Genomic DNA, 12,345 nt, shown 5'->3' with positions numbered 1-12,345 from the left:
GCACTTATTTCGCCTGGCATTTCTGTCCCCAATGCCCCGCCGGTCTTAAGCGCCAGTGCGACTTGAGTATAGCCCACCTGACAACTCCGAGCTCTCCCTCGACAACCATACTTCTCTACAAACCCCACGATATCCTCAATTGCAAACTGCAAATCCCAACTCAGCTCGTCCATCTGAACATAGGCAGCCAATCTACCTGATCTACTAGCAACAAGATGTCGTGTAAGCTACCTCGGTGTTGCCCCGGGGCTAAGTGCCGGTTCTGCAAAATGCCCCCCCAAAAAGCCTCCCAACTAATCGGTGATCTTGCGCAATAGTAACCTCTGACTTGCGCGACAAATATATCGACATAATTGACGACATTCTCGCCAAAAGCGACCTTACTACCATCTCCGAGAAGCGAATTCGCAAAGGTCTTCAGGATGCCGTCGGCTATGATCTCACTCCGATGAAGGTCAGTCAAGTTCCGACGATTTATGGCGCAATATTATCTCGAAACTATACAGGATGACTGGCGAAGGACTGTGGCTGACATTCGCAAAGTCTACGATCAAGCCGCTGATCATGGAACGATTCGATCGTTACGCCGAACAAAACGGCGTTGGCGGGTCGCCTGATGAAACTGCCCTAAGCAATGGTCAGCGCGACGGTGATTCAGCTTCAGCTGCGGTGCCCTCCCCGCCTCCCTCCTCGTCTCCTGTGAAGCGCCAGGCCTCTAGCGATGCCACTTCCGAGCCCGCAAGCGCATCGCCGCCTGCCAAGAAACAAAAGCCCGATACTGATACCGATGCGGATGCGGTGTTTGCGGCCAAACTGCAAGCCGAAGAGAATTCGCGCGCGCGACCTACCCGTGGGGGGAATACTCGGCGTGCAGCTCCCGTGAAGAAGAAGAGCAAAGCCAAGACCTCGAAGAGGGTCAAGGCAGAAGATGATTCAGATATTGGCTCAGGTGAAGAGCCAAAGAAGGAGGTTAACCGAAATACTGGGTTCCACGTATGCTTTCTTATTTTATCCTTCCCAAGCCTCCCGTCAATTTTAACACGACCACAGAAACCTATGAACCTTTCCGAGCCTTTGTCCGCACTTCTGGGAGAACTTACAGTGAGCGCCTCTCCCTATCCTTGGTCACTAAGCCTTCTTTGCTAATTTGTACATAGCTTTCGCGACCACAAACTGTCAAAAAGGTTTGGCAATACATTCGCGAGAACGAGCTTCAGGACCCCAGCGATCGCCGCCAAATCCTCTGCGACGATGCTATGCGTGCTGTCTTCAAGCAGGATCGAGTCCATATGTTTACTATGACTAAAATTCTCAATCAGAATTTGTACAATCCCGATGAGTAGTTCGAGGCTGACAGATTGGCTTCGATCATTATGGAAGAGCAGGCTCCAAACCAAGTCCTGTTTCTTAACGATTCTCCTTGGTCTTTCATGGTTATTTTTTTTGCGATGCATGGGGATGCTGGCGTGAATTTTGAGCAATTTCCATTCCCCATTTTTGTTTCTTTTGGATTTGACTTGCTTATGTCTCCAGCGGGGGTTGGTATAGCCCTCAATAGGTGATTTTACAGTCTTGAAGGTCCTAGAATCCACTACCTACATGATATACATATGTGCACATCCTTCCCATGTAGACTGTAAATTGAAAAAGCTTACAATTTGTGCTTCTAGGTCAAGTATACTATTGGACGTCATGGATATTGACGTTTGCTCTCTGCGCAGCTTCTGCCCAGGTGATGCTCCTTGGTTTATGAAGCCTTCCATGGTCTATAGATACTTGTAGCCAGCCCTTCTATTACCAGCCAAAGAGTCTGTTATTCCAAGCCGGCTTTCAGCTCATCGTATTTTGACCTGATAGAGCAGGCCGGTGCTAACAAGCCGATGAATCTGCCCCAATAATAATAATAATGTGTGCTAACCGGCATGGTGCTTGTGTAAGGAAGTGGGCAAACACAAGCATTTCTTTGTATAGATGCTCTAGTGATCACTTAATCCCTCAACTGATTTCGCGTAATCAAAGAAAGAGAGTGATCGGTTGACCTCATATCCTCATCCAATGTCCGGCATGCGGGATCAGTCAGCGGCATCTCACTTTTTTTCCAGAACCTCTCCCCCACCACAATCCACAAACCCCAGAGCTCTGCAGCTCCAGCAAACTTGTTATTGACGCCGAGCCATAGCTTGCATTGTGACATTTCTTCCCGTCTCCGCAATGGCCGATAACCAGGCCCCAGCCCCAGAGTCGTCCAGCCAGGGTCGTGGCGGGCGTCGCCGCGGCCGTGGAGGGGCAGCTCCCTCCGGCCGTGGAGATTCGCAACAAAATACCGGCGATGGAGAAAAACGGTCTAAGCCTCGCACCCGTGGTGGTGGTCGTGGCGGCGGCGATGCAGGTCGACAAACTCGCAATACTGATCAGACCAACAATCACGATACCCAGCCCTCAAAAGCCACGACGTCCACAACAAAGAAACCGGTAGAAGCGGCCACGGACGACGCAGATGATGGGGAAGTCTGCTTTATCTGTGCTTCTGCTGTCGAACATACGTCGGTCTCCCCCTGTAACCATAGAACGTGTCACATTTGTGCGCTTCGGTTGCGCGCACTGTACAAGAACAAGGCTTGTGCGCACTGCAGGGTATGATCATCTTGCGACTATTTCTCGACGAGCTGCATTGCTTTTCGTCAGAATTCTGTTTCACGTGCTGACTTATATACCAGACTGAATCGAACTTCGTGATCTTCACAGATGATCCAGTGCGGCGATATGAGGAGTTCGACAAGAAGGACTTTGCTCGGATAGACGACAACCTTGGCATCGAATACGAAAATGATGAGATCTTTGGAGACACAGTGCTGTTGCTACGATACAACTGTCCGGACGAGGACTGCGATGTGGCCTGTTTGGGGTGGCCAGATTTGCACCGCCATGTAAAGAGCAAGCACAGCAAAGTTATGTGGTATGTCGATATCATAACCTGTGCAAATTTTGAATCAGCAGCTGACCATGTCCTCCGAATAGTGACCTTTGTACTCGTAACAAGAAGGTCTTTACTCATGAGCATGAATTATTCACCCCAGCGGAATTGCGTAAGCACGAAAAGTCCGGCGATGACAAGCCTGGAGCTATAGACCAGAGTGGCTTCAAGGGACACCCTGAGTGTGGTTTCTGTCGTCAACGGTTCTATGGCGACGACGAGCTTTACACCCACTGCCGTGATAAACACGAACGTTGCCACATCTGTGACCGGCGCTCCTCCCACCGTCAACAACAATACTACATTGACTACAACGCACTGGAGAACCACTTCCATAAGGATCATTTCGCTTGTTTGGATAAAGAGTGTTTGGAAAAAAAGTTCGTCGTTTTCGAGTCGCAAATGGACTTGAAGGCTCACCAAATCGAGGCACATCCGCAAGGCCTTTCTAAGGACGTTCGGCGAGATGCGAGAATGGTTGATCTGGCCGAATTCGATAATATGCGCACTCCTTACCAACAGCAACGCCAGCGTCGCGGTGCCGGCCGAGGCCGTGACCCCAACGCCGAGCCACTGCCAGTCTCCAGTGCACAGCCAATGACCCGTGCGGAAGTTGCATACCAGCGACAGATGGCTATACAGAGTTCTCAGTCTGTCTCAACACGAAACTTTGGCGGCCAGCTTACTCGAGAGGACGTTCAACCCGTGCGTGCTCCAGAGCGATCCGCCGCTGCCACTCCAGCGCAGTCTGCCCCTACGTCACGCTCCCAACCTCTTCCTACTGCAGCATTTGAAGGGATGAACATTTCTGCGAACTCCGCGCCAGCTACCGCACAAGATCAGACCCGCCGAATGCGCCACGAGGCTGTGATTGAACGTGCTTCCAATCTCCTCCGCAATGATGCTACCAAACTCGCCGAATTCCGTAGTAGAGTATCAAGCTACCGCGCCTCTTCCATCTCGGCAACCGAGCTCATCGATGCCTTCTTCTCATTATTTGACACATCCAGCACCGAGCTGGGCAAGCTCATCAAGGAGCTCGCTGAGATCTACGAGGATGAGTCCAAGCGCTCCGGTCTCTTGCGATCTTGGAATGACTGGCGTGCCATCAACGAGGATTACCCAGCCCTTCCAGCCGGTGGTCTTTTACCTGGCATGTCAACAGGCGCTGTCAACACTGGCGGCAAACGCGTCCTGCGCCTGAAGTCATCAACTGCTAAATCCTCCCGCTCTGCCGTGGGCAGAAGCGGCGCCCTCCCAAATGCACCCTCTAACCCCTTCCCTCCCCTCTCTGCCGCAGCTGGCCCCTCCTCTCGCCGCGGAAAAGCTTCTCCCGCCACCCCTTGGGCATCAGCTGCCCCGCCGCCATCTTTCTCCCGTCCTGCGATGCCTAGCCCGGTCAGCCGCCCATCATCTGCAGCACCATCTTCCAGTCGCACCCCCGCCGCGCCCGCTCCCCGCGGCGCTGACTCATTCCCCGCTCTTCCCGCAGCGGCCAAGCCCAATGTCCTCATGGCCGGCAAGACCCGCGGCACCGTCCGTTGGAATGATAGCCGCGGCCCTGCCCCGAACGCATGGGGCTCAACCCCGAGTTCCGGAACCGCCTCTCCGGCTGAACCCAGCAATGATGACTCAAGTAATGGCAAGAAAGGGAAGAAGAACAAGGGAAAGCAAACCCTGTTCCACTTCGGTTAATTCACTGTCATATTTCGACTGATTTACGTTTCTTATGTTGATTGGGCTTTGCTTTGGCGCTATGTTTGATTGAATACCGCATGACGGGGAGCGCTATCAAAACGCATATCGAGTGCTGGGATAAATTTCTTGTTCTTTTTTTGTTGTACCTACTAGCGAATGCAGATACAATGTATTGTATAGAGGTAATCCATGTTATTTTTACTTCCTGTGTTTGATATCATATATTAGGGAATGATGTGGCCTTCACAAACCGTCAAGTCATTGAACTGTCACCATAGAAGTACATAAATATGATCTACAGGAATGGGGGAAAATAAAAGGCCAGTTCACTTACTATCCTCATCAACTTCAAAACCTTCAGATCAACACCACACTATCATTATCGATGAAGTGCTCGGACCCAGAGTTCGAATCAGATTCGATCACAATGGGCTCGGACACACGTGTGTTGTCCATTCCCTCGTTAACCTCACTCGAACCCAACGCTTGGGTTTCAGGTGTATGAACTGATTGATTGGAAACAGGTTCAGTAGGAAACTCTGTCTCACTTTCATCACCGGGGTATAACTCCATTTCTCTGTTAATGGAAGTCATGCGCAGCGCAAAGTCATCCTGCATTTTAATCAACAAAGCCCGAAGACTAGCGTTATCCATCGTGCCGTCACGGGCAAGATATAACTGTTCACGCAGAGACAAAAGTAGGTTCCGCTTCTGGGCAATAGCAACAGCACGCGACGAGCTATTCCTACGCTTAGCCAGCTGGTCCATTGCCTCTGAGACGGATCGGGCCTTATTCAAGACGGCAGATGGGAGGTCAGCGAGCTTGGCGAGGACAAGCCCATATCGACGATCTGGAACAGGACCCTCTGCAATGCGGTACTGCATGGTCATCTTGGATGCGTCAGGAGCGATGTCTGCTGCTAAGTGGAGATTGATCACGCCGCTACGCTCGGCGAGAATCTGCGCCAGATCGTGGAAATGTGTGACAAACCAGACCAGGGCTTTACTAGAGATGAGTGCTTCTGCTAGCGCGACGGCGATAGCAAGGCCGTCGGCTGTGCTAGTGCCGCGGCCTAGCTCGTCGATGATGATCATACTGCGTGGCTGTATGTTACGAAGGATGAATGCCATCTCCCGCATCTCTGCTGCGAAAGTCGAGACGTTCGCGTCTAGATCATCTGACGTGGCGACGCGGGCGAAGAGCTGGTGGGAGATTGGGAAGGAGGCGTATTGAGCTGGGACGAAGCAGCCTATCTGCGCCATGACTGTAACCAGGGCTAGTGAGCGGATATAGGTCGACTTGCCGCTCATGTTGCAGCCTGTGATGATTTGGAATCTTGTTTGCGGCGTTGCATATGCGTCGTTTGGGATGAATTTGCTGCTATGGATCTGTTCTCTGATCGGATGACGTCCCGCCTTGATGGCGAGAGTATCGGTCAGCTCTGGCCTGATGTACTCATTGTTCGTTGCTAGCTGAGCAAATGCCCCGAGCATGTCTAGCATTGCAATTGCTTCACTGACTCGAAAAAGCCCGGATACTTCGGTGCACACATCTCGGAGCAGGTCCTGGATTGTCTGGTCGTTCATATTGATCACCTCGCTGTGGGCATCGGTGATCTTTTGGTTTAGTTTGACCAAATCCAATGTCTGGCACTCGATGCGGTTTCGCTTGCGGTACACGTTGATGAAAACATCCGGCAGTGGAGCTGGTTCTGTGGCAGGAATACAAATGTAGTATTGCCGGGCTGTGTCATACTTCAAGTCCAAGACTATGTCGCAATTCTCTGAGATAGGTCAGAATCATTCATGAAACTAATAATTTCCGACGTGCCTGCTAATTTCTCAATCAGCTCTATGGCATCTGCATTCGCCTCCTTATAGGTTTGCCTTGCAACATCGAGCAGACTGTTGACGCCGGCCTAATCATGTTAGCGATCTTTATCCGGTGTAGAAGTACACAATTCTGACCTTGACGCAGTAAATGCGCTGGTTCCTCAGATCAAGTGGCTTTGACTGGTAGGCTACATGCTCATTCAGAGTTGTGCCAATCAGCTCCTCAATTGAACGATGCCCCTCAGGAGCGCACAACTAAAGTGCATTAGTTTGAGTAAAACACCAAAGGAATGTAGAGTCTACTTCGCGTATGGTAAGCAGCAAATCGCTTTGTGCTGCTCCAAGCGCTTGGAAAATCTTTTTGATCGCAGAGACATAAGTCTTCAGCATGATGACATTGTTGACAGACTGTTCGACGTATTGGATTGTCCGCTTGGTGGGAACCAAGATGTTCTTCATAATGCGTTAGCACGAGTCTTCAATACTAGCTAGCCTCGGAGACTCTACCGCGGTCAGCACTTTATCTGCATCAATGAAGCCCTTGAGCGCCTGCCTCACAGACACAAACATATCCTCTTTGGTGGTCAGATCTTCCACGGCATTGTATCTGGCCGTCAACTTGACTCGTTCTGTTGAAGGCTGTAAGATGCTAGCGCGGAGTAGTCTGGCTCCCATAGGCGTCAATGTCTCATTCAATAGTCCAAACAGACTTTCTTTAGACTTCGCATTTTGCAGGTTTTGGATAAGCTCCAGGGAAACAATAGTCGCCAAGTCAATTGTCATGGACCCCTGGGACGGTTCGAAGCGTATCCGAAGAGAATGCGTGGTAAAAGATCGCTGAAGTTCGACCTCAACATACTTGAGGACCTAATTCCTATATGAGTATTTCCTTTTGGCAACATTAATTGTGTTCATACTGCGGCAAAGCAACACGCTGCGAAATAGTTCCCACCCAGAGTCACCTTGAGCGAGTCGACTACCTCTGGGAAAGCCAACCGCTCAACATAATCATGACCTGTCTTTTCAGACCACCATCTGCGGTCCAGAAAGGTGAAGATAGGATCTGGCAGATTCTCTTGGATAATATAACGGAGCTTCGACTCTTTGGCAGTGTTCATAAACAGAATCTCGCTGGGTTCAAAAACACCAATCTTGATGATTGTCTTGATGTAAGTCTGACTGTCACATATCTGACAGAGCACTGCTTCAGCTGTCGCAAGATTGATAAATGCGAGGCCAATGGTGGATGAGACGCCCCGCGATTCACTGACAGCGCAGATGATGTCTTGTGCTGCGACACTGGTGGCTGTTGTGGTTGGCCTTGCCGTTGGACGTCTACTTGTGCCTCTAGAGGCCGATGGCGAAAAAGAATCCAGAGAATTCAATGAATTCAATGAATAAACCGACATTGTGAAGCCCAATTCTCATGGCCGAGATGGTGTAGATGGATAAATCGATAGGGCCGATAAGATAAGCGTCGAGATATTTTTGCTTGTCAAAATTTCTCTTCTTCCCCCATCGACCTCAAAATCAATAACAATGGCGACCCTCTATCCTCCCCCCAGCAAGCGCCAAAAGCTCGTCCAGGCTGATAAGGCCCGTGAGCAGCAGGAAATCGAGAGTATTCCGTCCGATTTGGGTAGTGTTCGAGTTCAATTCTACGACCAAGCAACCGGGCAGCCCACCGGGCCTGCGGTCTCGGTCCCAGTCGCCGATGCCAATGTGAAGAACCTTGAGACTCTGCTGAACACATTACAAGGAAATGTAAGACTCGAACCTCGTGACTACTTGACAATTGAATGTTGTATTGACGGCGATTTCTTTCTAGGAGGATGATGGACGAGTACCATACCGATTCGCTTACCATTCCGAAAAAGAGGAACAAACAATCGACATTCTCCGCGATGTGTACCACTCGCTACTCCAGCCCGGTATCAAGAGCACAGAAGATACAGTGTCGCTCTTCTACACACCGCAAGCGGTTTTCCGAGTGAGAGCCGTTTCACGATGCGCGGCCTCCATCGCGGGTCACGGCGAAGCAATTCTAGCAACATCCTTCTCCCCAGTTTCATCCTCCACCATGGTCTCCGGAAGCGGAGACGCAACTGCTCGTGTTTGGGACTGTGACACTGGAACCCCGAAACACACGCTCAAGGGCCACACCAGCTGGGTGCTGGCAGTCGCATACTCACCGAACGGCGCCATGATCGCGACCGGCAGCATGGACAACACCGTGAGATTCTGGGATGCAAAGCAGGGCACAGCGCTAGGCACTGGCCTCAAGGGCCACGCAAAGTGGATCACGAATCTGGCCTGGGAGCCATACCACGTGCAGGAGTCCGGGCGGCCGCGCCTGGCATCCGCCTCTAAGGACTCGACTGTGCGCGTGTGGGATGTCGTCTCGAGAGTAACTGACCATGTTCTCACCGGCCACAAGTCTTCAGTTACTTGTGTGCGATGGGGTGGTACTGGCAAGATCTATACCGCGTCCCACGACAAGACCATTAAGATTTGGAACCCGAAAGACGGCACCCTGCTCCAGACCCTGGCGGCGCATGCCCACCGTATCAACCACCTCGCTCTGTCAACAGACTTTGCTCTTCGCACCGCCTACCACGACCACACTGGCAAGGTCCCCGTGACCGAGGCTGAGAAGGTCGCCGCTGCGCGCAAGAAGTTTGAGGAGGCAGCGACAGTGAACAACACTATCGTCGAGCGGTTGGTATCTGCCAGTGATGATTTCACAATGTATTTGTGGGAGCCGTCCACTTCTAGCAAGCCTGTCACACGGATGCTGGGTCACCAAAAGGAGGTGAACCATGTCACCTTCTCGCCTGACATGGCTTATATCGCATCAGCTGGATTCGACAACCACGTCAAGCTGTGGAACGGTCGTGATGGAAAGTGAGTGTTTCCAATCTTTGATCGTTGTAATTTATAGCTAACATCGCCCCAGGTTCATTACCACTTTCCGTGGCCACGTGGGCGCAGTCTACCAGTGCTGTTTCTCGGCAGATTCTCGCATGCTGGTGTCCTCGTCTAAGGATACTACTCTCAAGATCTGGGATCTGCGCACCGGCAAGCTCAAGATGGATCTTCCGGGACACAAGGACGAAGTGTTTGCCGTCGACTGGAGCCCCGATGGACAAAAGATCGCCAGTGGAGGCAAAGACAAGGCGATTAAGATCTGGCGGAACTAGATCTAGTCGCACATGACATCAACTTGCCTAAAACATGCTCTTGACAGACAGCTAGTCTGGTATAGGTCTTTGCCGTCTGATGTTGCCTGCATCCAAGACGAGCACAATGTCCAACGCGCGTTGGCAGTAGCACTTTGTGTGTACCCTCGAATTGAGGGAGTCATGGGTGCCTCAACCCCCATAGTCAACCCTTCGTGGGTTTGATTCACATCATAAGTCTATAGGCTTATCTACTCAGTGGCAGAGACCCGCAAGGCTGCCTTACTGCATGCCATGGTCCATGGCCTGGATAAATGAGCGAATCATAGCAACTCCGAGAGGTGTTTCCGTTTCGGACTAGATCTTGCAATATAGATGCATGGAAGTTAGATGGTGGTTTAAGTGTGTGGATTGATTGATGAACCCTGTCCTGCCTACTGCCTGGGGCATAGGCTACAAGAGGACGCCCTTTATGTTACTTAGTTGCACTTTTATGAATATCATTTTTTGCGTATTGACAAAATTATTTCACTGTGCAAGACCAAATCCAGCTGATGTGCCCGAATGGTCCTTTGTAGGGCAAGAGCAAGTGTCCGTGGGAAGGAGCCCACGGGTGTACTTGCCAATGGACTCTATGTAAACAAACGGTATGAATGGGAAGGAGCAACCGCATCCATGGATGTGATAGTAAACAAACACGATGAGGGAAGGTGCAATAGAGAACCATTCTAGGAAGGTGCGACTGCTAGGGGTATATAAACCCCCCCCTCGCTCCCATCTTTCTTCCTCTTCTTCTTCTCTTCTTCACCCCTCTCGACCATCTCTCCGTAGCCCACCTGAGATGTAGGCGGACGTCGGGAGGGTTGTAACTTACCTACACAGAGATATCAACACCAGTTGTTGAGGTCTACTGTATGGTCCGCACCTAGATTGAAGCTCTAGTTCTCGTGCGAGTCGATAAATTATGGCCGAGCATTTGGGCTTCATGGCCATGAGCGGTCCCACGGAATACAATATGATTTTTACTGTGATATCTTTGTACTATCTTAAGTAGCTTAAAGTGAGACAAGTGATACCCTCCTCCAGTTCAACCCCTGCAGCCGATGACATACTAGAACTTAATTTCGAGTCTGTAGATTTTGAAAACGTCCGGGTGTTCCTGAAGCTTCTCGGCCCGTTACTGCAGGAGGTACATGTTTATCAAGAACCTGAAAGATAGAGATTGTCACTTTATTAATTCGAAGAACCTGTATCCAAATAAACAAGGAGCGTAATTATGATACATTGCATATCGAAGAAAGCAACATGAGAAATTCAAAACAAGCTAGAAAATAACATCGACCACATCATTAATCTAGATATACTGCCAAGCAGGAACCTCCCCGTCATAAGTCAAAGCGACAGCAGAGAATCCAAGACACTCGGCAACATTGCCATGTGGCACAGTAGCATTCTGAATGGCCGCAAACACCTGCCAGCGGCTATCATCAGTCGGGCAAGCCATGAAGCCAGTGGCGCCCCAACCAGCGAAGGAGTAGTGAGCCCAGGGCTCATCAGCAGCGTAGTGGAATGGGCCGCGCGATGATCCCTGGGGGATATTGGCCGAGTGAGCCTGGGTGAAGCTAAGGGCACCGTTGGGGTCAACGTAGACCTGCTGGCCGCCTGGAACCATGACGTCCTGTTTATTGTTAGTGAGGGTTGCCTTTTGCAGGATGTGAGGATATAGTGTGACTTTTGACTTACCAGAGAGCCGCCGCCGGGAGCGAAGACGGTTTGGTTTCCAGGTGGGCAGTTTGAGACCTGCGCTGGACAGTAGGAAGCTGTTTCTCCGCCGAGGTAGAACTTCTGACCTGCGGCGTTCAGCTGTGCGAAGTGGATGGGCGATGCGGAGCGCATGGCCATCACGCTGAACGCCGGGTTTGGGATGGCGGGTGGCTGGCTGGTTGGCGCTGAGGCAGCCAGGAGGGGGAGGGCTAGGGTGGTGATTGTGAACTTCATTGTGGTTAATAGGGTTGAAGGCTGTTGTTTTGTATCGTTGAATAGAAGCTTGATGTGAATAGTAACAAGAATGGGCGGTTGTTGGACCTCTTTATATAGACCGATCAGGAGAGCAATATAAATAGAAGCTGCACATTCCGGGGAACTGGATCAAAGGGACGCTCCGTCATGACTGTCGGATTTGACCGCTAGGGAGGCTAAGGTGGCGAGAGTCTCATTCATTGGATGGCGGATGATGGATTGTGAGAGTTTGAGACAGTGTCGAGGTACTGTATACTCGATATTCCGAATATACTCCTGTTCTGCATGGTTTATGCAACGGTAGGAGGTTGGGTTACTACCGAGGATGCTATTTTCCGTCGCTCAGACGAAGATATGTGAGACATGGAGAAGAGTTCGTCTGCCAAGAATGAGGGAAAAGCTCTACGCGAATCCAAGTGGCTGACACATACATAACATAGTGGATTGAAGATGATTAGAAGTGGATTGGATATCGTTAACATTGGAAGAATCGGGGGGTTCGGGTGAAGATCTTCTGCCCTTGTCTCAGTTTATAATTGGAACATCATCACTTCACTACTTCACTACTCCAATGCGATATTGTCTCTCGGTAACAGTCGGCTTAACCCGCAAATATCCACTTCATTCTATACGAAAGACATC

The 12,345-nt window shown here is 50.7% G+C and overlaps 5 protein-coding genes across 5 annotated transcripts; 3 read left to right on the top strand and 2 right to left on the bottom strand.

The window, feature by feature from the left end:
- Positions 1–215: 215 nt before the first annotated feature.
- On the top strand, positions 216–1,343 carry N7517_005010 (SWIB/MDM2 domain protein; the record flags this gene model as incomplete). Its single annotated transcript, XM_056722740.1, has 5 exons — positions 216–222; positions 318–454; positions 544–993; positions 1,051–1,101; positions 1,158–1,343. 5 exons carry the CDS (start codon positions 216–218, stop codon positions 1,341–1,343), a joined length of 831 nt encoding a protein of 276 aa, XP_056578990.1.
- Positions 1,344–2,211: 868 nt separating this feature from the next.
- Positions 2,212–4,669, top strand: N7517_005009 (E3 ubiquitin-protein ligase HEL2; the record flags this gene model as incomplete). The annotated part of the gene is made up of 3 exons (XM_056722739.1): positions 2,212–2,634; positions 2,718–2,956; positions 3,019–4,669. 3 exons carry the CDS (start codon positions 2,212–2,214, stop codon positions 4,667–4,669), a joined length of 2,313 nt encoding a protein of 770 aa, XP_056578989.1.
- A 360-nt stretch (positions 4,670–5,029) lies between these two features.
- Positions 5,030–7,914, bottom strand: N7517_005008 (MutS family protein MSH4; the record flags this gene model as incomplete). Its single annotated transcript, XM_056722738.1, has 6 exons — positions 5,030–6,456; positions 6,504–6,591; positions 6,641–6,760; positions 6,809–6,958; positions 7,013–7,372; positions 7,423–7,914. 6 exons carry the CDS (start codon positions 7,912–7,914, stop codon positions 5,030–5,032), a joined length of 2,637 nt encoding a protein of 878 aa, XP_056578988.1.
- A 130-nt stretch (positions 7,915–8,044) lies between these two features.
- Positions 8,045–9,705, top strand: N7517_005007 (G-protein beta subunit; the record flags this gene model as incomplete). The annotated part of the gene is made up of 3 exons (XM_056722737.1): positions 8,045–8,269; positions 8,334–9,409; positions 9,462–9,705. The coding sequence occupies 3 exons, from the start codon at positions 8,045–8,047 to the stop codon at positions 9,703–9,705; spliced, it is 1,545 nt and encodes a 514-aa protein (XP_056578987.1).
- A 1,333-nt stretch (positions 9,706–11,038) lies between these two features.
- N7517_005006 (putative IgE binding protein) lies at positions 11,039–11,682 on the bottom strand (the record flags this gene model as incomplete). Its single annotated transcript, XM_056722736.1, has 2 exons — positions 11,039–11,362; positions 11,428–11,682. The coding sequence occupies 2 exons, from the start codon at positions 11,680–11,682 to the stop codon at positions 11,039–11,041; spliced, it is 579 nt and encodes a 192-aa protein (XP_056578986.1).
- Between the last annotated feature and the right edge of the window lie 663 nt (positions 11,683–12,345).

The sequence above is a fragment of the Penicillium concentricum genome (assembly GCF_028827145.1).
Source record: "Penicillium concentricum strain IBT 3081 chromosome Unknown utg000002l_segment0_segment0, whole genome shotgun sequence".
Lineage (NCBI taxonomy): Eukaryota > Fungi > Ascomycota > Eurotiomycetes > Eurotiales > Aspergillaceae > Penicillium > Penicillium concentricum.
Note: the sequence above shows the minus strand (reverse complement) of the source record. Positions and strands in the feature narration are given on the sequence as shown.